Here is a 20,958-nt window from a genome sequence, read left to right on the forward strand (position 1 = left end):
CTCCTCCTAACTTCCTTTCCTCTGTCTCTTCCCTCCTCCCGAAAGAGCAGGCAGGCGTTGTGCCCCTCTTGGTGGCAGTTGCCAGCTTGCTCTCTCCCTCTTTTCTGTGTGTCCTTGTGCTTGTATGTATACAAATCAAATAATAATAAATCTCTGCTACTAACTAATAAAGAGTTGGCGTTCCTACGCATGGTGTAGTGAATGACGTCTGCGTCGGACAGCACAAATATATGTGAAACTTTTCCAATAAAGGTTGTTGCAAGTTCAGCGCTCGTCTTCGTCGTTCGTGTTCCGTCCGTTGTGTGTTTTTTGCGCTACAGTGTGCCAGAATTATGTACTAACAAGCCCATCTCGACACTTTAAACAGGGACGGAGTCGGAACAACGAACAGGAGCGCTCCCTTTCGTTGTTTTACATGCCTTAGTCGGTCCGTGTTATCTAAATGTGCAAATTTACCAGTATGTAATTGCAACTCGCCGAAGAAGCCGCAACATTTTTTCTAGACACATCTCTTTCGGCGAGCAAGCGCTCTGGCAGCTTGTTCGTAAAGGCGGATCTCGCGGTGCCCCGTTAAAACAAAATAAACGAGGCACCGACTAATTGTTTACCAGCGAGGCTGCATGTATACATCTACATTCGCAATATTATCGAGTCAACACCCTGTAAAGCTATTGCACAGTTGCAGACAGTGCGTCGCGCTTGAGCGTATAATTCGAGCAGGCTCCTTCCTGCAAGCAAACTGCGTTTAAGTGAGTCCCATGTGTCGCGCTCGCTACTGGACAACCTTGAGCCCCAATTCCACGTTCCCACGCCTTCAACGGCGTGCCGTCTGAAAAACTATTATGGTGGTGAGCTCTATGAGCTGTCTCTCCGCGCGGATTGCGTCGGACTACGACAACACATCGAGCAAGACGTCGTCACGCCTCTGGCGGAGAGTTCTTTGCCGGTACTTAAAAGGACCGCCGACTGGAGCTCCAAGGAGTGACTTTATCGAAGACAGCTACAGTGTCGTCATTTGCTGGACGAAATGGCTGTTTTCTCTTCTGGCGGGCGTCGTGCACCGTGTGTGTTTCTCTTCTTCATCTGTATTGCGGCATGTAAGTAGGCAGAATGCTGTTTTTTTTTTTTTTTCGTTCTGAGTTAGAGAGTAGAACTTGGATATATTACGCTCCTATTAAGAAAATCCATTCGCGTAAACGTGTTGCTCCCAACAAGAACGCAGAATATTATAAGCATTGCGGGTACTCTTTAGTTTAGCTCCTATTCCAAAGCTAACACCATCAAACTATATAAAATACTCATCAAAATTGTACATAAGGCGGGTGAAGTGAGTTTGTCGATGCCTGCATTTAAGAGAATACGTGTAAAGAGCGAGAAAATACGGGACAAGCTGCAGTTTAGAACACTGAGGCAGTATTATGAGCCATGCACAGTTGCTTGCTCCTCTACAAACGCCCCAGCGATATTTAAAATACGCTTAGGTTGAGATTTAGACCAGCCATATAAACGGTACAAAATGAATACCGAAGTAAAGCTGTTAAGCTTTATGGCGCGTTTTTTTCTTTTTTTCTTTTTTTTTTTTGCAGTAGAATGCAACTATACAAATACCTGATACCGTTTTGCGTATCCCATGGCCGCCTGGAAATTAGTCCGCGAGGGGGAAAAAAATAAATATTTAATGCTTCGTTTTAGTGCTGACTGCACGCGAAGTGTCTAAGTACGATGCTATTCTACCAGCAAGTACTGCAGAGATCCAACAGATGTGATGACCGTTTGTTACAGACACTACTGGTCCGGCGCAAGCACTGAGGGTAATCGAATTGAAGGTTCCCGAGTCACCGACTCGTGGATCCACTGTGACGCTCAAATGCCGCTACGACCTGGAGAGGGATCAGCTCTACAGCGTCAAGTGGTATAAAGATGGCATCGAGTTTCTCCGATATCTGCCCAATGATAGGCCGAGGATACAGGCGTTCAGAATCAAAGGACTCAACGTGAACGTAAGGACTGCTCGTTGTTTTTTATCCCTCCAATATCACTGAAAGAAACTGTGATGTGGAATGCGTTAATATTCAAAATACTGTCACAGTCCGTGAAGATTATGAGATTGAAGGCATCATCTGCTATGTCCGCTTTGAGGGAAAGGGCTAGTTCGTCTTGTATATAAGACAGGTACGATTCCAACGGCGTCTGAGCACGAGATGCTAGCTCCTTCTTGGCCGCTATCTTCCTCCCAGTCGATTTGTCGAACAGGGCATGCATCTTTACTTTGCATGCACCACAGCCGCCAATTTCTTCTTCCTGAACCTCGAACCACACTTTTGCGGTTCCTTTCAGGTAGAATAGGATGTTCGCCAACATAAGCGTGTCATCCCAGCGATAATTCTTACTTGTGCGTTTGTGCATCGGCAAACCAGTCTTCAATGCCGACGTTGTCAGTCCCGAAGAACGTGCCAGGGTCTTTCAGCTGAGGAAGGACGACTGTTGTCGTTGCAGTTGCCGCTGCGATAGCCGAACCCTCTTCTGCCATCGTGGAAAAAACCAAGCGGCGGCCGTTCCAGAGTTCCGTTATATCGCGTCAGTACTCCGCACCTCCACCAAAATGTCACGGGGTGGGAATATCCAAGACAAAGAAAGAAATGTATATTTACAAAATGTGCACAGGGCTTTGTTGTTAAATCTATATTCGATTAGCAGTTCATGGTGCACTGTGTGGGACTGCGACGGTCAGAGCCACCCAAGAAAGTAACAACGCTGGGTGCCCGTTTGTCAGCTATCATATCCAGCTTTTGTGGACACATCACAGCCAGCGCCCCTGGCGGCCCCGGCAAGAAGCTAGCGCGTTTTCAATGGAACTGGCGAGTTTTTCCCGAATAATTAAGTGTAGAGGGTGAATGTTGAAAAACGCAGACCACAGAGTGCTTCTGGGAACCTAAACGCACGAGAGGACTGCAGCGATCATGTTGCAGCAAGCTTCAATTTTGTTCCCAGAGCAGTTAAAGATTGTACAATGGGAGTCTATGGAAACGGCGAAAAATGTGGCCTGTTTTTCGAGACAAAAACGGTCACTGTCGTAAAACTAAGCAAGTTATGTTAATGGTCAGGAAATCACATGTAGTCCTGACACTCAGCTTCCGTTTGAAGCCATTCTCAACTTGCCGCAATTGGCATAACATTGTTCCCTAACGCGTTTTTTGAAGCACGGTCGTTCAAATGTTCGTGGTAAATTGATAAACCCTTGCTTACCACAGACGATAAGGCGTCCACTGTGGCCGAGCGAGCTAATCGCTCAAGTTCAGAGCGCGGCATCACCGCGCCGTCATCGGTTCGATTCCGGGCGATGGATCGGCATTTTTTTTTTTCAGCCCGTGGCTTAGTTCCACAGCTTCGCACAGGACGTCGCCGCCGAAACAAAAAAGAGCTTTCGTTTCGGTTTCGGTTCATGACTGTAATCTTGAGCTGCCGTTTCTTTTTCTCTTTATTATATGAGTTTTTTAGTGTATGTTTAAACACTCCACGCGTATCACATCGTTCAGATCTACATTTGTAATTCTTACTTTATTCTTTTATAAACGTCCTAAGGAACAGAACGCCCGATCAAGTTATGGTGAACAAAGCTCTTTCGAACTTTTGTACGCGTATTGTGGTGGAAACTTATTTCTCCCTTCTCAATGATGTCGTTACGACCTTCTCAGGTACCTACAATTCAGCAACGTAAAGGAAGCGAACTAAGCTTAGACGAGCAAGGCATACTAATTAAATGACAATGTTAGACGTTTTTGCAGTTGCTTTTTACTTTAGGGCTAACGCAACTGTCTGTCGTAATCTTAACGAACGAAGGGGAATTTTTCGAGGGGTTCTTTTTTTTTGTTAGACACTACTAATGAAACCGACAGATAATTAAGCCAATCAAAGAATAGGAAAAATTATTTGTTTTTTTTCAAACAGCAGTGCAATAATTTCGCCCTAACTTAAATGAAATCAAAATCGCTATCTCGACAAGCATCAGCGGACGGCTCATATACCCTTCTACATGCTGCGCTCTCAACTCGAAGAGACTGTGCGAACTCCCCTTTCCTACCTGGAGTGGCTGTGTTCGCTTACAGCATGTAGAGTTGCGCAAGACTGGATCTAGAATAGTTAGCTGCCAGCTTTACTTCATTTGTTACTATCGCTCTCATTGCATCGTCCTTGCGGTGAAACTGGGATTTTTATTCATCTCTTGTCATATCTATCGCCCTACGTGAACAGAAAAAAACCAGCATGCCTTCTCCTTTAACATCACAAAGCACTGTGCGCTGCATGGGATAGGTCCGTGTGATATGACGTGTGTGGATCAAAGCTTTCGGGAAGTCCAGGGACTGGTGCTCCCAGTTACAAAACGAAAATCCTGTGATTCAGCAGCTTTTCGCACGCACTCGCAGCCCACCTCAACGTACCGCAATGAGATGCCATTTCAAACATCTGTAAATGGAAATGTGCGCAGCATGTTCTGGTTGCGCAAGGCTGGAACCGAAAGCGGAGCTAGCGTTCGACATAGCTTCTTCTAAGGTCTTGCTATTAATACCAAGCTATTGCTGGAGGTGCAAAGTTTTTGCTAGTATAGTATTATAGAATATGGCTAGGCTTGGATAATCTATTCTTCTCAGGTTTCGGTCGGTTCCCCAGACTACGCACTTGTTGCGTGGTTCTGAAGTGGAAATGTCGCGTCACTAGTAGTCAGGGTGTCGGAACGAAATGTTTTTCGTTTCGGTTTTAGTTTCGTTCCACCGCAAAAAGTTCCGTTCTGTTTCTGTTCCGGAACGAAAAAATAATGTTCCGTAACGGTTCGTAACGGTTTTTTTTTATGGAAATATTTGAAGTTAAGGTAATCATAACGAACATTGCATCTGTGATGTAGTTACTTGCCCTGCTTTTAGGAATGTGGGACAAGGGTAAAATACGTTCTTCAGAGGAGTGGAAGTAACTGTACCACGAATTTCTACCAACTAGCACAAACCAGTATTAACTTCAAAGTCATAGTACAGTGAAACCTCGGTGATACGATCACAGCTCATACGAATTTCGGGTGATACGAATTTTTCGTTGGTCCCGGCGAAGGCCCATTGGCTGCAATGTAATGAAGTACGGTTGTTGCGAACCGATTTTCACCCAGCGACGTTTGATACGAACGTACGCTACCGCCCAGGTACGAAGAGGTGCTGTGCGCTCTGTCGCAGAAGACGCGCCAAGCACGTGCGAGCGCGGGAACGCAAGCGTGGGCCTGCGCGGCGCACCGCCAAATCGTCAGAGTAAACCTTAAGGCGCGAACACACGTACGCGTTGCAGCGCGTCAACGCGTGACTTTTTGACGCGGCGTCGCGCCCTCTCCCTATGGAGGGGGAGGACGCGCAGCTTCGCGTAGCCGCGCGCCCTCTCTCCCCATAGGGAAAGGGCGCGACGCCGCGTCAAAAAGTCACGCGTTGACGCGCTGCAACGCGTACGTGTGTTCGGGCCTTTACGGTTTACGGTCAGAGTAAACCTTGAGAGACGCGTCACGGCCTCCGAGATTGTGTGCGCGAATCTTTGAGGCCCTTAGGTGCCTCCGTGTGCCTTCGCGTTTAGATTACATGGACATTAGGGCCATGTTTTTTTTTCCTAACGCATCGACGCGTGCTCGTGTCGTTGTACTGTGTTTACACGTGCCTGCCTCGTGGACGAGGACCGAAAGAAGGCGAGGACGGTCTTGGCGAAGAAGTAAGGCCTCACAACATCAACATGCGCGACCGTTGAGGTCGCACTTGTGCGGGCACAGCCGTAAATTTCCCAAACGACATCCCCAACACCTCCGCAATAACGAAATCATAACACAGGACCGTGGTTTTGTAATTTTGTGGCCTTGATCCATCGCGTCAAAGCGCTTCTTTTGTTACTTTCACTGCAGTACTTTGGTGTCATGCAAAAAAGCATATTAAAATTTGGAAGGGGCTACTGCTGTCGCTGGTCACAACGCTCATGGTTCATTAATTAAACAAGCGCGTACGGGCCGTATATTTACGAGTGCTAGTATGATTGCCGAAATCTAAAAACTTAACTGACAATCATTCAGGGTTCTTCCTGACGTTGCTGCGGCCCTGAAAAACAATAAATGAAAATGTACGCCAGCTTTCTTTTGTCGCATGCTAATTTTCCATGCTTTCTGCTGACACGAATTTCGGGTGATACGAATATTTTTGCTGGTCCCGTAAGATTCGTATCACCGAGGTTTCACCGTATTTATTTTCTCAAAAGACAAATACGAATTTTTTAGTGGGCTCAATGAAGTTCCTACTATGCCATTTTTCGTCATTCTTCGGAGTCTCGTGGTACACGCTACACATCTGTAAGGCAATATGTGCACTTTGCGCTGTGACTGATGATGATAAAGAATTATGGCTGAGCACTTTGCAGTGGGTGGGAAGCAGTGTGGCGGAATGGGCGCCTCCATTCTATTTCAATTCCATTGCGGGGAATTAGAACTTGCCGCAATTCCATTCCTTTCAATTCCTCAGAATGAAAAAACTTAGCTCATTCGCACTCCGGGAATGGCCGGGCAGTTCAATTCCATCAATGTAATTCCTCCACGTAAGAAAGGCATCTTGATAGTTTTATTGAGTTAAGAATGAACGCCCCATTAAGCTGATGTCATTAGATGCATTAGGAACGGCAAGAGTACGAAACAGGTTACCAAGGTCGAGGGATAGAAGCTTGGTTACATATCTCGTGCAGTACAACCACCCTAATAATTCCCATAGGGGCAGTTCTCCCGCTATCTATTGTATTTGCATGGTCAGCATGTTTGAAAGAATGGTGGTGTTTTAATATTGTTTATGCTTAAATGTGTTAATGCTAAAATGACGACGTAGCCTATTTTTATGCTGACAAAAGTAGTATTCAAGAAGACTAAGCAGTTTTGCCACGCGTCTGGAGCGGTTGTGAATATGGAGAAAAATAAGATTTGGTTAATGAGGAATAAGACCCTCTAGATCTGCTGGTATTAGTTGGAACAGTGCACCGCTCGGGCACCTTGTGCCTTTGTATCGAATACGGAACACTGGGCCGAACTGCTCGTCAGCACTCACGCTTGTCAAGCGCTCCTCGCAAGCATAGAAGCACTAGCGTGGCACTGTGGTGGAAGACCCGACTGCCACGCAGAGGGCGCGGGTTGAAATGCCATCCGATCCTAGAAATTTGTTTCTCATTTATTTTTTTTTATATCACGCGATAGCGGTCACGGACACCGGCGGCGGTGGACAACTATAGCGCCAAAATCAGCCGTTATGATCTCATAACAGCTTTCGCTGTAACAAACTTCAGCGCCAACAATGCCCTCTCTACGCTGGCCTGCGTGACAGGCGCGCAAAAATCCACTTGCGTTAACATAAACATCTCTGGTTGCCACTGTTTTCGTTTTTCGCACAATTTCAACATATCTTTGCTTTGAAATTCCTGCCTGAGGTACGCGCTAATATCGTATCCTGAGATATGCTCACATTGCACGAGCTCAGCTGCTCCGGATAGCGAAGTTTTCTCGTAAACCAAAAAACGATTGAAAAAATTTCGTTTTCACTCCGGAACGAAATAATAGATAAAGTTTCGGTTACGTTTTCGTTCCAGTCCAAAATATCGTTTTTTTCGTTTTTCGTTTTCGGTTTTCGTTCCGTTCCGACACCCTGCTAGTAGTTACGTGATGGGATTTTAGTCACGTGAGAGAGAAAGTACATCTTTATTAGAGTCCAGTGCAGACACTGAGGTTGCCCCGCGCCACCCGGTTGTTCCGAAATTTTTGGCGCCAACACGTCACGTCAATAGTTACGTGACGTTACGGGAATTTAGTGGCAAGACTAATTACGTGATTTTACGTGATTTTTAGTCACGTGGCTAGTTGTTACATTATTGTAGTCACATCATGTAGATGTGCGATGTTACGTGACTTTGGTCACGCGACAATTGCAGGCCTGGTGTACAAAATATTGTAGTCACAGGAAACAACAACCCATCATCGATATCACATATATTTTACGATCACGAGAAATTCACTTTCGTTGCTCGAAAAAGCAAGCGAAGCTGCACTCGTGCACTTTTTATCACGTTTCAAAATTGTTTGGGCTTCTACAATTTTTGCAGGAATTTTTTGTACGCTTCATTTGCTCTATTCTTTTTTCTTTTCTGGTGAAGAGCGCATATGTATTGCTGTAAGTTTGAAAATATAGTCAGTTCTAAGTTCAGCGCTGTGTGTGTTTTCTAATGTCGTCCTCGTTCCTTGCGCTGTGAAACATCGAATTATGGTCTACAGCGCATTTTTGCAAACAGAAAGCAGCTGTTTTCACTTTTGCATTCCGTTCCTGCTCTTTGGAAGGTGGAGACAGTTGCAAGGAGCGTTGCAAGGAGAGTTTGACCGTAGTATCTTTATAATAGCTATCGTATCACGGGCTAGCCGCCGCGCGCTGTGGCTGAATGGGTTGATCATCCGTGCTGGCTGTTTGCGCGCAATCGCTGGGGCCTGGGTTCGAATCCCAGTGCGGTTTTTTCTTCTTTTTTTGTCTCTCTCAGAATTGCTTATGTTTGCCGCGGTGGTACAGCGGTTACGGTGCTCGGCTGCTGACCCAAAGCGCACAGGTTTGACGGCGGCTGCAGCATTTTTGAACAAGGCGAAAATGCTAGAGGCTCGTGTACTTGGTTTTAGATGCACTTTACGAACTTGAAGTGGTCGAAATTTCCGCAGCCTTCCTCTACGGCACGCCTCATAAACATATTATGGTTTGGGCACGTAGAACTCCAGCAATTATTATTACTAGTACAACGCTCCTGAAGATTTAGTTGCTTGATTTTTCGCTGGAGCATTGCACCCGAGATATTTGCGGCAGTTTCGGTTTCGCTTTTGGAAATGGAGCAAGTAAACTTCTAATGTTTTATTTTTTCTTACCACGCAACCAATTACTTAATAACGAAGAAAAGGAACCCAGATTTTAGTTAACCTCAACCATAGGAAGGCAATACAAAACGAAACCAAGGCAAGCATGAGGGCAGCCATTTGTATAATGAAGCGTTTTAAAGAAGTACTCTACTATTAGAGACGACGCAGAAACGTAACCGGTAATAGTAGAACCAACGCAAAGCTTGTATTGTTGAATCGTCGCCTTTTTTCTACGGAAGCAGCGTTCTCTGCTTCTGCAATTAGTGCTGCTCTTTTGCATTACATTTACTTCCCCTCCGAAAAAGAGCCATCCTGGCTAATTACGGACAGCTGCACAGTGACAGTGAGGTTTTAGCAGGTCCATATGCACAATCTTATGCCTCGGCATCGTTTGATTACAATAAGTCTCAAGCGACTTGACGGCGTATATGAAGTACGAGGCTTGCTAGACCACACGGTTCGGGCCGTGGTACTTCGGATGAAGTTTCGTAGACTGACCGGGGCCACCTAGGAGTCCAGAGGCCAGGCCCGTAGCTAGGGGGTATGCCCCAAGGGCCCGCCTCCCCTCCCAAAAGTTTGACGGAGGCGGTGTTCTACCGACAAGAATAATGAGAATAGGTGTTTCTCTCAAACTGTCAAGGCCTTCAGCAAGTGCCCCCTCCCTTTATCCTACCCCCCCCCCTCGCTGACTGGCGCAGGCCGGCGGCGGGAAGTGGTGTGCACGGAACAGACACGGCGAAACGGTAGGCAAGCAGACTCGGAAGCGAGCGCGGCCGCGCGCGCCGTTGCCATAGCAACGACGGAGAGATCTTCAACCGGCTGCTTTGCTGCTGGCTTGCGTTTCCTTTCTTGAATTCTCGGCACTCGCCACTTTCCTATGAAGAATGTTGTCTCACGCTCATAACGTGTATGCCATTTGTGACCTGGAAGTGACGGGCGCGCGGTAATAATGCAATCGAGAGGCATACACGATATCAGGACTGTTTTTGTGATGCGAAACGACACCCTTTCAACACGTTCTTTAGTGTACGCTGCTTTCCTGAAAAGCATAGGTAATTTCATAGAGAACATTAGCCGATTACACACTGCCTTTGTTGCCACAACGCCATTTCACGCCGTTGAAAGAGTAATAAGAGGGAGTAACTAAGAGGGAAGTCCAGGCATGGACACATGCATGTTGTCTTTACTGATGACTTTCCCTTAACAGGTACCCATGTTAGCAGCAATGTACAACAGAATGAATGAAATGAGCGAGGAAGAAGACTTCAAAACTAACAAGCGCTTTTCGCTTTACAGTTCTGCTTACCGATTCAATGAGCCAAGTATTCGACGCTCACTAGATTGCCCTCCGCACTGTGTTCCCGAGCCAAGCCTCATTACGGTTCATCAAACTAATGAACAGATCAAGCTCGCCTTGCTTTTTCGCCTCAGGTTTATGACTAACGTGTTGGTAATGCACTATATATATATATATATATATATATATATATATATATATATATATATATATATATATATATATATTGTGAAAGACTTCGTGCTACAATATAGGAAAGAAATATTCATTTTACCCTGACAGTTTCGGCTGGAGGACCAGCCTTCTTCAAAGGATGTAAGTGAAATGAAACGGCCATTGCCGAACCCGCTGCACAAGTGCCGCCCACCCAGTTTGGGGGCCAGACAGTACTTTAAAAAAAAGAGAGAGAAAAAAAAATAGAAAAAGGAAGCGAGAACTCACGAAGGAAGCAACAGTGACAAAACGAGGGAGTCATATTTCATAAACAAATTCAAATCACTCTCCCACGGAATCAACGAGAGCCCTGGGCGATTGACGTGCCTCCGTGACCAATCGTAGCGCCCAGAAAAGGAATTAATTAATTAATGTATTTATTTATACGCACGTTAGTCCAGACGCACGGGATGCTAAGGAAACGATCGAGCGCGTGAAAACAGACCCAGTCGTTACCACATGTATCAGCCGGCTCCACTCTCTTTTTTTTTTTGTTTCTTTTTCGAAAGCGAAATGGGGGGGGGGGGCGCACATTTAGCCTTGTATCGTGGCTAGAGTCTTCCCACAGCTGGAGCGGGTCGTATGTGTGTACGCGGCCCGGCGCCGCGAGCTAACCGCCGAGCCATCGGAACTTGTACGCCGCGTGTGTGATGTGTAGAAGCGACATTTGTCTTTTCCCCTTGCTCACGCCGCTTCTTATCTACCGTACGAAGATAAGACGGGCATAGCCCGCCAGCGCTCCTCCCGCTGTTCTTTCCCTCCCTCGTTTTGTCACTGTTACTTCCATCGTGAGTTCTCGCTTCCTTTTCCTTTTTTTTTGTCTTTTTTTTAAAGTATTTTCTGGCCCCCAAACTGGGTGGGCGGCCCTTGTGCAGCGGGTTCGGCAATGGCCGTTTCATTTCACTTGCATCCTTTGAAGAAGGCTGGTCCCCCAGCCGAAACTGTCAGGGTAAAATAAATAATTGTTTCCTATATTGTAGTACGAAGTCTTTCACAATCTTTATTACGGTAGCCAGAAGAAGCTCTACTATATATATATATATATATACATATATATATAGATATATATATATATATATATATATACATATATATATATATATATATATATATATATATATATATATATATATATATATATATATATATATATATATATATATATATATATATATATATGCGCACACGCTGCTCCTGAGATCATCACGGTCTTTTGTGCCTCTGTGCTCATTAAACACCAACACCCCCTTTAAACCTTTGCTCTGCGCGCAATATATATATATATATATATATATATATATATATATATATATATATATATATATATATATATATATATATATATATATATATATATATATATATATAGTGTGTGTGTGTGTGTGTGTGTGTGTGTGTGTGTGTGTGTGTGTGTGTGTGTGTGTGTGTGTGTGTGTGTGTGTGTGTGTGTGTGTGTGTAGAGAGAGAATGCCTTGCGGGTAGCACTCACTAAAAAAGAAAAGATGCCTTTACTAGCGTTTCAGCCGTGACACCGCCTACGTAGGTAAGTGTCTTGCGAAGCCCATGCCACAGCCCAAACGTTATGGAAAGCATTTTTTCTGGTTTTTGATGTGTGCTACCTGGAAGTACATTCAATGTAGAAAGCGCCGCGCGCATGCGCCGTTGGTCGACATGCGTTCACTAGTAGTCGCGAAGGCAACGCCACCTCTCAACGTCAACTCCTTCTACTCTTTTATAAGCACAGAATAAATCGAGAATGCCTAATAACGTGCGGATTATATTAAGCGCATTTTTTTCTTTAGTAAATAGCAGCGGACTGCCTACAGCACTCTGCACATCTCATTCGTGCACTATGAAGGCTTGCCCGTTAGGCAACGCGACATGCCGTTGCGACTTTCAAAGCGCAATTCAACAATACAAATCCTAATCATATGGTGAAAAAAAAAAAAGCTCGTTTATGTCACTGTAATTCACAGCCAGGGTCTTGTGACACATTTCGAACGGTTGTCAGTCCCTTTAAGAAAGTACATCGCGAATATATATAGTGATAGACTAAGTATTTACTCTAAAAAAGGCGTGACCTCACTCATGCTCACCTCATGTTCCACGATCCCAAATATTTGTCCATAAGTAAATATTGAGAAGGTTATTGTGTATACATATTTGAAGTTTCTCACTATCAAGGAGGTAATTTCCGCGTCAATACAAAATATGCCCTAAATGGTGGCTCTGCGCTATACAGCACACGTGTGCGCTGTACAGCGCAGAGCCACCATTTAGGGCAGATTTAGGGCCTAATATTAGAAAAAAAAATAACATGTTATCAGATTGACACGAATTCAATTCTTTGACCTATTTGCACTCAGACAAAGCTGAGAGGGAATACCATGTCTAGAGGGTGTTTTCTAAAACGCGTGCATCTATGATAGTACTGTGCTATCGACGCGCATTAACCAGACTGCACACCTGTGTGCAGATTTCCCTATTATTAAAGTCAAGGCTACATGCCAGTTATCGTGTCTTCTGAAATATTATTAATTTTTCTTAGTCGCTTTTGCGCGTATTTCCATTGCAACCTTTGTGTTGCAGTAAAATTTAATATTGAATTATATATTTCTTACTATCTATTTTACTATACTTATCTACAGTAGAGACAAAACTACCTGATACAGTGGAAGGGACTTTCAAGGTGGGCCTACACGTTTGAGCCAAAAAAGAATCCCAACCAGGAATGTCTTCGCACCTTTGACATTCCTATCAAGCCAGAAGATTCCAGGATTCAATACGCGGCTGATATTTTGCATCATGAAGTACAAAAAAAAGCTCCGGTTTTGAAGACTGTAATCGGCGGAGCTGTAACCATTCTATTCGACATGGGTCATTTTCCGTTGGGCTTTCAGAGGAAGAAGACTACTGCTTGAAAAGCAGTAGATATTAAGGGAAAAAGGAGATTTCACTAGGCTTTATCTGGCTGAAGGCTGGTATTTTTCAGTCATTGCTACGAGCGAAAAACTACTAATCAAAATTCCTGTGCGCATAAACACCATCGTTCTCTTAAAGGAACCTCCTGGAAAGAAAGGCTTAAGATTTCCTTTGAAACGCCTGCACATCTTCGTGGCAACAGAAGGAGCTCCACTCACAACTGAAGGAAGTTTCATATGCTGAGTGAACGAAAAAAGGGGGAATTAAAGGGTTCGCTTTTCTCTGATGTGTCTTGTGACCCGTTGTTGAGCAAGTCAAATGCATTTTGTATTCTACATCAGGAGTGATACAGAATAAAGAAGTGATTTTGAGATATTGTAGGAATAGTTACTATATTATGTTGCATTAACAATCGTTGTTGTCAGCGCAAAAACGCCAAACTTCGCTCTTCTGAATTTCTTTGTGCTGATCAAAGTGGACGATTGGGCCAGTAGGTGATTCATGATCGACTTTGTGCTTGCTGTAGTGCAAATTTGAAAGAAACTGCGCCTACAGAACATGAAACGAGAGCTTGAGGAGAAATTCCAGCCCATTAGAGTAACCTATTGGTCTATCTGCGCCAACAGGATCCAAGACAATCACATCCAGCATATGAGTCAGTCGACCATGAGAAAAAAAGGGAAAAAAAGAAAGAAAAAGAAGAAATGCAATTAGGATAGATAGGTGCCTTTTTTAGCGGGATAGACGGCAGATCTAGAGATTATTACACAACACTTCAGTCGTATATGTTCTACTATACGTTCATTCCTAACAAAAAAAACTAACCAAGTTCACATTTTCCGGTGTACAAGATCATCTTTCAACGACTGTATCATTTTTGCACACCCGCTTAGACGGCGCCAAGCTTGCGGTGGCAGCCACATTTCAATAAGAACTAAATGAAAACAAAGAAAAACTATCTTTAACTTCCTTTTTTTTACTCTCATTCCTAGCGTTCTCAAACTTATCCAGTTCTAATTTGAGGTAACGCAAGGAGTAAACGAGCCACACCTAAGTGGTACACCAAAGGAAATTCGGTTTATTATGCAACGACAATATCCTGCTCGTACCCAAACATAATGGTTCCCGCTAGCTGAAAAAAGAAACTCGGAAAGCAGCATGCTCTGCTCCAATATCCCACCGGTACGGCAGCGCAAGAAACTAAACAAACAAACAAACAAATAAATAAAAACACGATTGTCTTCATGCATCGCGGGCGCGTCTATAACGGCCAGACATTTGGCATGGCACGTCTAGAAAAACTGCCAATTCATTGCCAGTCGTCGCCGTCGAGATAACGCCGACAAACAGCGCTCTCTTTTCTGCGCACCGAGGTGAAGCGACAGTCTCGGGGCGTGTGTGCTGTTTCTTTTGATTCTCTTTTATTTAGTGCTGCGTCACTGCATACGTCATGGCGGGACTTTTGAATTCTTTAAGGTCGATACGCCACGTGGTGTCGTTCACGCGAACTAGGCCGCTGGTGTCCAGAAAAGCTGCATATGTAGTTGATCTCAATGACATATACGCGTTATGGTCCGTGTTCACAAGCTGGCATCTTGTGAACGCGGACCGTGAACACGCGTGAAATTGGCAGATGTTTTTTTCTTTCTTTGCACATTTCGCAATTTTTAATTAACGATTCTTTTAACCGTAGCTTTACCGCAACAAATGTCTCTTTCAGAGACACACATCTCTTACTCTCGTGATTCTATTTTTTTTGTATTTTACTGAAAGGAGTCGTCGGTAAACGTAACGTATTCAAGAACTTGCGATAACAGGCAAATTTCTCAAAAACACGCGGACAGAAGCGGAAATACATTATTATACCACTTACTGACTCTACCAAAACACAACCAAACTGCACGACTATATAGAAAGGCACCTTTTATTTTCGCCGTTGAATTTACACGAAAAATGCATCGTCACAGAAATGGCGAGAATGGTTCGATTCGACAGTTTTACTTGCTTAGTGATATCAAAACACCGGTACTCTAATATTCCAGTCACAATAAGAAACATAATTTCGGAGGTGGGAAAAATGTCGCCCTCAGATAGGTACAAGCTTGCACTATACACTCAAGGAAAGGTATGTATATGTATGCTCAGGAGAAATTCCGAGGAACTTTAAGCATTATTATCTTCTATTGGGTTGGCTCACAGTACAAAAAATTGTACGAAAAAACGCGAGTCGTCCTTCAACATGATAGAGGATGTTTTGCAGGTTGCAAGCAGTAACAACACTACAGTAGTGCTTGACAAGGTACAGCACTCTGCCTCGGGAACATACAGATGCGAAGTATCAGCCGAAGCACCGACATTCGATCAGGACGCGGTGGAAAAGATGCTGGTTGTCACAGGTGAGTGAGAACAATATTCGGTGCATTACTGATTGGCATAGGCGGTGTGCCCACAGAGGAGGCAGGGGGAGGGGGGCGCCCCCCCCCCCCTCTTACTAATCATCTGAGGGGGGCTCCAAGTTCTCTCCTTGCCTTTACTCTGTAGGACGTGTCCCGTCATTGTGTGAAGTCCAGAGCTATGCCCATGCAGTTTTTTGACGATAATGACGCATGGTTTTGCATTATGCAAAAACCGTTTATTGCCCATCTTTAGAAGACTGTAGGAGTGGGCGTGTTGGTACAACATGATTAATAGCGCCGAAAGAACATCTGTATAATGTTGATCGGTCAAAACAAGGGTGGCTCTCTGTTCATTGTGGCACGTATATGGGTGTAGGCCGAGATTTTCAGATTGTAGTATTGTCGCGAAATGCAGAGATCGCACCACACGCGAAATCATCGAGGCAGAAAAGAATATTTCTTTAAGGATGATTGTGTTAGTACCCCCTCTGTCGCGCTCACTTATGTTCGTCCACGTGATGACTTCTCGTAAAATTATTGCGTTCCGTACATGGCGGTTGCAACAGTGTGTAACTGTATGAAAAAGCGAAGACTTTCCAAAGAAACAAACTGTTGGAAGTTCAGCACTCTGTGTCCTCTCTTGTATATATAGTTTGCGCTGATATGCACTCTTAATCCCGTCTTTACCCCGGAAAGCAGGGTACCAAAGGCAGGCCATTGTGAGAATCGTGTCACCGCTTCATTTTAATTTTTGCATCAATAGCCAATCTTGCTTTATATCGGACTCAACCAACGGGCGAGGGAGTGGGGAGGGTGCTGCGATGCAACTTCGCCCCCCTTAAGGAAGAAACCTGCGCACGTCTGTGCTGATTGGGTGGGGGTCGAATAAGCAACACAGGCGATATGACTAGAGACGCCGTTGTAAACAGTTCAATATTTGTTTCAACTGCTTTTAGAGCCTTATTGTGCACCCAGTTCTCGGTGCATTAGTGTTTTTGTATCCTTATCTCCATCCAAATTCCGGCTATGAATCAAACCCGTGACCTTGTACTCAGTGGCAGAACTTCGCAAGCACTGGGCCATCGCTTTGAATGTCGTAACAATGCGAATTTAGGTCACGCGGCACAAAAGTCGCAGCAGAAACAGGCGTCACGTAAAAGCTTTCCAACGATGGCCAACAAGCACTAAGAAACCCCTTAGGTAACGTATTTCATTCATCACAGTTTAGTTAGTAGGGTAGGTTCGTAAAGCGCAGCTGTAGAATTAATATCATCAAGGTGCTCTAGGTTCGTCTACTTTGGGAAATTGCGAGACTAGCACCGATTTCAATATACTTGTGTTGAAAATAAGCGATTCAGTTCTATTGCAGCGAATGCTGCCGCTGTTTGTTGTTTGAGTGACACTCTACATGCGCGTGTTTATTTTTCAATCCACACTCCACAGAAACGCCTTTGTCCATAGACCAGCCACCAATCGGAATCCTCGGCGGTTCCGTGCGTCTCAACTGTGCGCACAACTTCGGTAGCTTGCCCCTGTACAGTTTCAAGTGGTTCAAGGACGACAAGGTATTCTACAACTTTATTCCTCGCAACAGGCCACCAGGAGAAATGTTCAGCGTGCAAGGAGTGACTCTCGATGTAAGTCCACTGCGGCGCGACTCGCAGGAGGATCTCCTCGAAGAGGAGGAGCTAGGGGTGGCAAAGGGCAGCTGCCCTCCCCCCCCCCCAAATTCTCACATGCCCCCCTTGCCCTCCACCCCTCAATGGAGCGCCAGAAAGCTCCATCTATGGTTTCTAAAGAGTTGCCTTTTTTCGCCCCCCCCCCCCCCCTTTCTCACTTTTTTAGGACTTCTCCCATCAACGATACCGTATTACCAACTACATTTCCACGATTCATTCGAAAACGTTTGTTCCCGAGTGTAGTCTGATTCCCGGGACTTGTTCCCGAGCGTAGTCTGTTTTGAAGATTCAGAAAAAGGTTTCCATCGCGCAACGCTGATTCTGGCCATCAGAAGTACCACATGAACGTTACGAGATAGTTGGTAAAGCAGCAGCGCACGTGTCGCAAGATATGTGTCCCATAAGATCTCTTAAGAACGTCCGTACGTGTTGCAGTATAGAGAACACAACGCATGTAAGTTCGAAGGGCCCGTTATTTTCTTTTTTTTATGACCTGTATCCACTTTCCGTCCGTTACAATCGTCAGGTGTGTGAATGTATGCGTCGTGTCATCTGCTCGCGTCGGATTTTCGTTTTCAAGTTAAAAAATCGCGCAAACTTCGAATCCGCGTTTTCTCCGTTGGTCCTGCCGTCCCGCGTAACGAACATTAAACACAAATGATCATTAGGTCACTGACGCCAGTTCATTGATATTTAGCTCAGGCGCTCCTTTCGTATGCACAACGACAAATGTATTTCTCCTTCAATAAAGAACTTATCTTTTTTTTCTTTTCTCTGCCAACCGCAGATGCTGCAGAGCAACTATTCGTCACTGTTCCTGAAGAACCTGAGTGCTCTGAGTGCAGGCGCTTACCGCTGCGAGGCCAGCTCCGACGCTCCACCTTTTCTCACAGTACAGGACGAGAAAATGCTCGCGGTGTTCGGTATGTGTGCGCAATACCCAAGCGCCTGCTGAAGTTTCTATTCATTTTCTTTGCCCTTAGACTTGAACACGGGGTGTCGCTGGAGCCAACGTCTCGACAAGCGGTCATGTCTCGTTGACGGTTGCAACTGCCTACCTTAGCGCTCGTATGTGTATGCTTCGGAACCTCTCCAAAATAATGTGCCGTTGTGTCACGCAACAAGAGCAGCTCGACAAATGAGATGCATGGATTCTTTCAATTAGTCGATGTTGTTGTTCTGATTGTTGTTGTTGTCACCTAGAGGCATCCAAAACCGTTCTCATCGGGTTACTTCGTGTCTCTTTCTTGAATTGCCTCGCCTTTCATTTTTCCCACCCCCGATTTCTTTCGCCGTTTCACATGCATAACAGCAACGCCCAAGTCCAAGGAGGGGTGCAATACTGAATATGTCTCAAATCCGTACAATGGTCTTTTCACAGACCCACTTGTTTCTTCCTTCGAATCTTCTCGTACTTTCTCGCAGAACAACGTGACATGAGACCACACATCACGTACGACAGGGAGACCTACCAGGTGGGAGACAACGTGCTCCTCAACTGCACGTCCAGCCGGTCTAGGCCGGCTCCCAAGCTCGCGGTGTACGTGAACGACCGCCTCTTGATCGACGCCGACGTTAGGACTAAAGTCGACACGCACCCGGACGGCTTCCAGACGACCACGCTCGCTGCGACCATCCCGGTCAGACAACACGACGTAAGCAGAGCTTCCCTGCGTGTGAAATGTCAGGCCAGCTTCGTGGGCCTGTACGAAGCGGTGGGCGAGATGTCCATTCCGGTTGGCCAGCATACGGGAGACCACAGGGCGCCTTACCAGCACCAGCGTCCGCACCATAGCCAGCCGCCACAGCGACCGCCATACCTCGGTTCCATCTCGTCGACGCAAGACGAGTGTCTAACCAAGGCTATGGAGATCCTGGCAAGGGCATGGGCAGCCTACCACTGAAGAGAATTGCACGCCGAGCTATAGATGTTTAACGTTTATTCGCACTCGCCGACGCGCGAAATATTTTAAAATACATTTACAAATACCTCTGAACATGTACAATAAAGCTGTAGGAAAACACGTCGTGCAATTATTACGCTGTCGCACCGTTCGTTGTCGGATTTGACATAAAGTTGCGTGACGGTGCATGATATTCTTCCATGACGTAGGGACGATCGTGATGTCTGTACTTTCCAATCGAAGTGACAAATGTTAGCGTATCATAACAAGTGCTTCCTTCTCATTATATTAGCCGATCAATAGCTTTTAAGTAATTCTGCTATTACTCAAGTCCTCGCTCATTGTCTTCCCCTTCCCCATTGCAGGGTAGCAGATTAGATCAGAACGTTACTCAATAAGTTATATGTGACAGCACTCTTTCTTTAGTATAACGATTACTATGAGCAATTGCTCGTGATAACCGCGTCATGTCGCGGCGAATCTGGCCTCCAAAGTTAGTAATGTTGGCTCTGATGTAAGCGTTCGAGTCATAATTACGCCGATGTGACACGAACTGTAGACGCTTGAAACGAAAGTACATGAATTACTTCGCCATGGATTTTCGCGTTTCAGTCCGCGAGTACATCACGTCCAACGGACCGCAGGAGATTGCTGCCTGGAAAACTTGGCGACAGACAGCGTACGTCATTGACACGTATGCTCGACCATTTTGACTTAGATTACGGTGTATGTGTCCAAGGCGTGTCTACAAGACGACTCTGAGGACGCACTAAGAAGACACGAAGCTAAATTCAGTGACTCTGTATGACAGCGCAATCTTGTTCACGAAAATTCGAGTTGTGGGGCTGGACATCAGCGCCTCAGGAATAGCGAAGATTCTAAATATCTACGGGTGTTTCTTTATTTCTCTTTTTTAATGTGATAAGCTGTTCCTACCCGAAATCAAGAAAAATTATACTTAATAACGAAAAAAAATTATAACGACAACGTAGAGTCGCGCTCAATATGACTTGCAGCACTCCCGGGAGCGCGTGGACTTGCGAGTTCAAAGATGGCGCGTGGCTACAACTTGCCTAAATTTCCGCAACTAAATTATATTTTCTCATTTGGGATCATCTCCAAGTTAGACGAACAGCGTTTACTTGTGGAAATAAGGTATAGTAGACGCCATGGGTAATCTTAAATTTTGTGAGGCCACTCGCTTCCGTATTGTAAGTCATATTGAGCGCGACTGTGTACATATCCCGCTCCACAGTGGCGTAGCCAGATATTTTTATTTATTTTTTTTTTGGGGGGGGGGAGGGGGATGGTTGTTCAACCGCGCTTTATACATGCTAGTGCGTATGTTTGTATATGTGCGAGTACACGTGCAATTTTTTTTTAATTCGGGTAGGGGTTTCGAACACCTATCCCCCCGGCTATAGCCAGTGCCGCTCCATTTTGCCGAAAAGCATGAAAGCTCGTTTCATGCGGATACTGCAAGACTAGCTTTTACATGCATTTTTCATGAAGTTGGTTACTTTCCAGCTACGCTTCTAAATACACTTTAACGGACTATCGCGGACATCCAAAGTAGATGAGTGCACCTTCTGCACTAGACATTACAGAGTTT

The 20,958-nt window shown here is 45.2% G+C and overlaps 1 protein-coding gene across 1 annotated transcript; it reads left to right on the forward strand.

The window, feature by feature from the left end:
* Positions 1-895: 895 nt before the first annotated feature.
* LOC119382742 (uncharacterized) lies at positions 896-19,462 on the forward strand. The gene is made up of 6 exons (XM_037650572.2): positions 896-1,097; positions 1,783-2,000; positions 15,628-15,763; positions 17,207-17,400; positions 18,230-18,365; positions 18,868-19,462. Exons 1-6 carry the CDS (start codon positions 1,028-1,030, stop codon positions 19,344-19,346), a joined length of 1,233 nt encoding a protein of 410 aa, XP_037506500.1. The 5' UTR covers positions 896-1,027; the 3' UTR covers positions 19,347-19,462.
* The last annotated feature ends 1,496 nt before the right edge of the window (positions 19,463-20,958 follow it).

Source organism: Rhipicephalus sanguineus, chromosome 2 (assembly GCF_013339695.2).
Source record: "Rhipicephalus sanguineus isolate Rsan-2018 chromosome 2, BIME_Rsan_1.4, whole genome shotgun sequence".
NCBI lineage: Eukaryota > Metazoa > Arthropoda > Arachnida > Ixodida > Ixodidae > Rhipicephalus > Rhipicephalus sanguineus.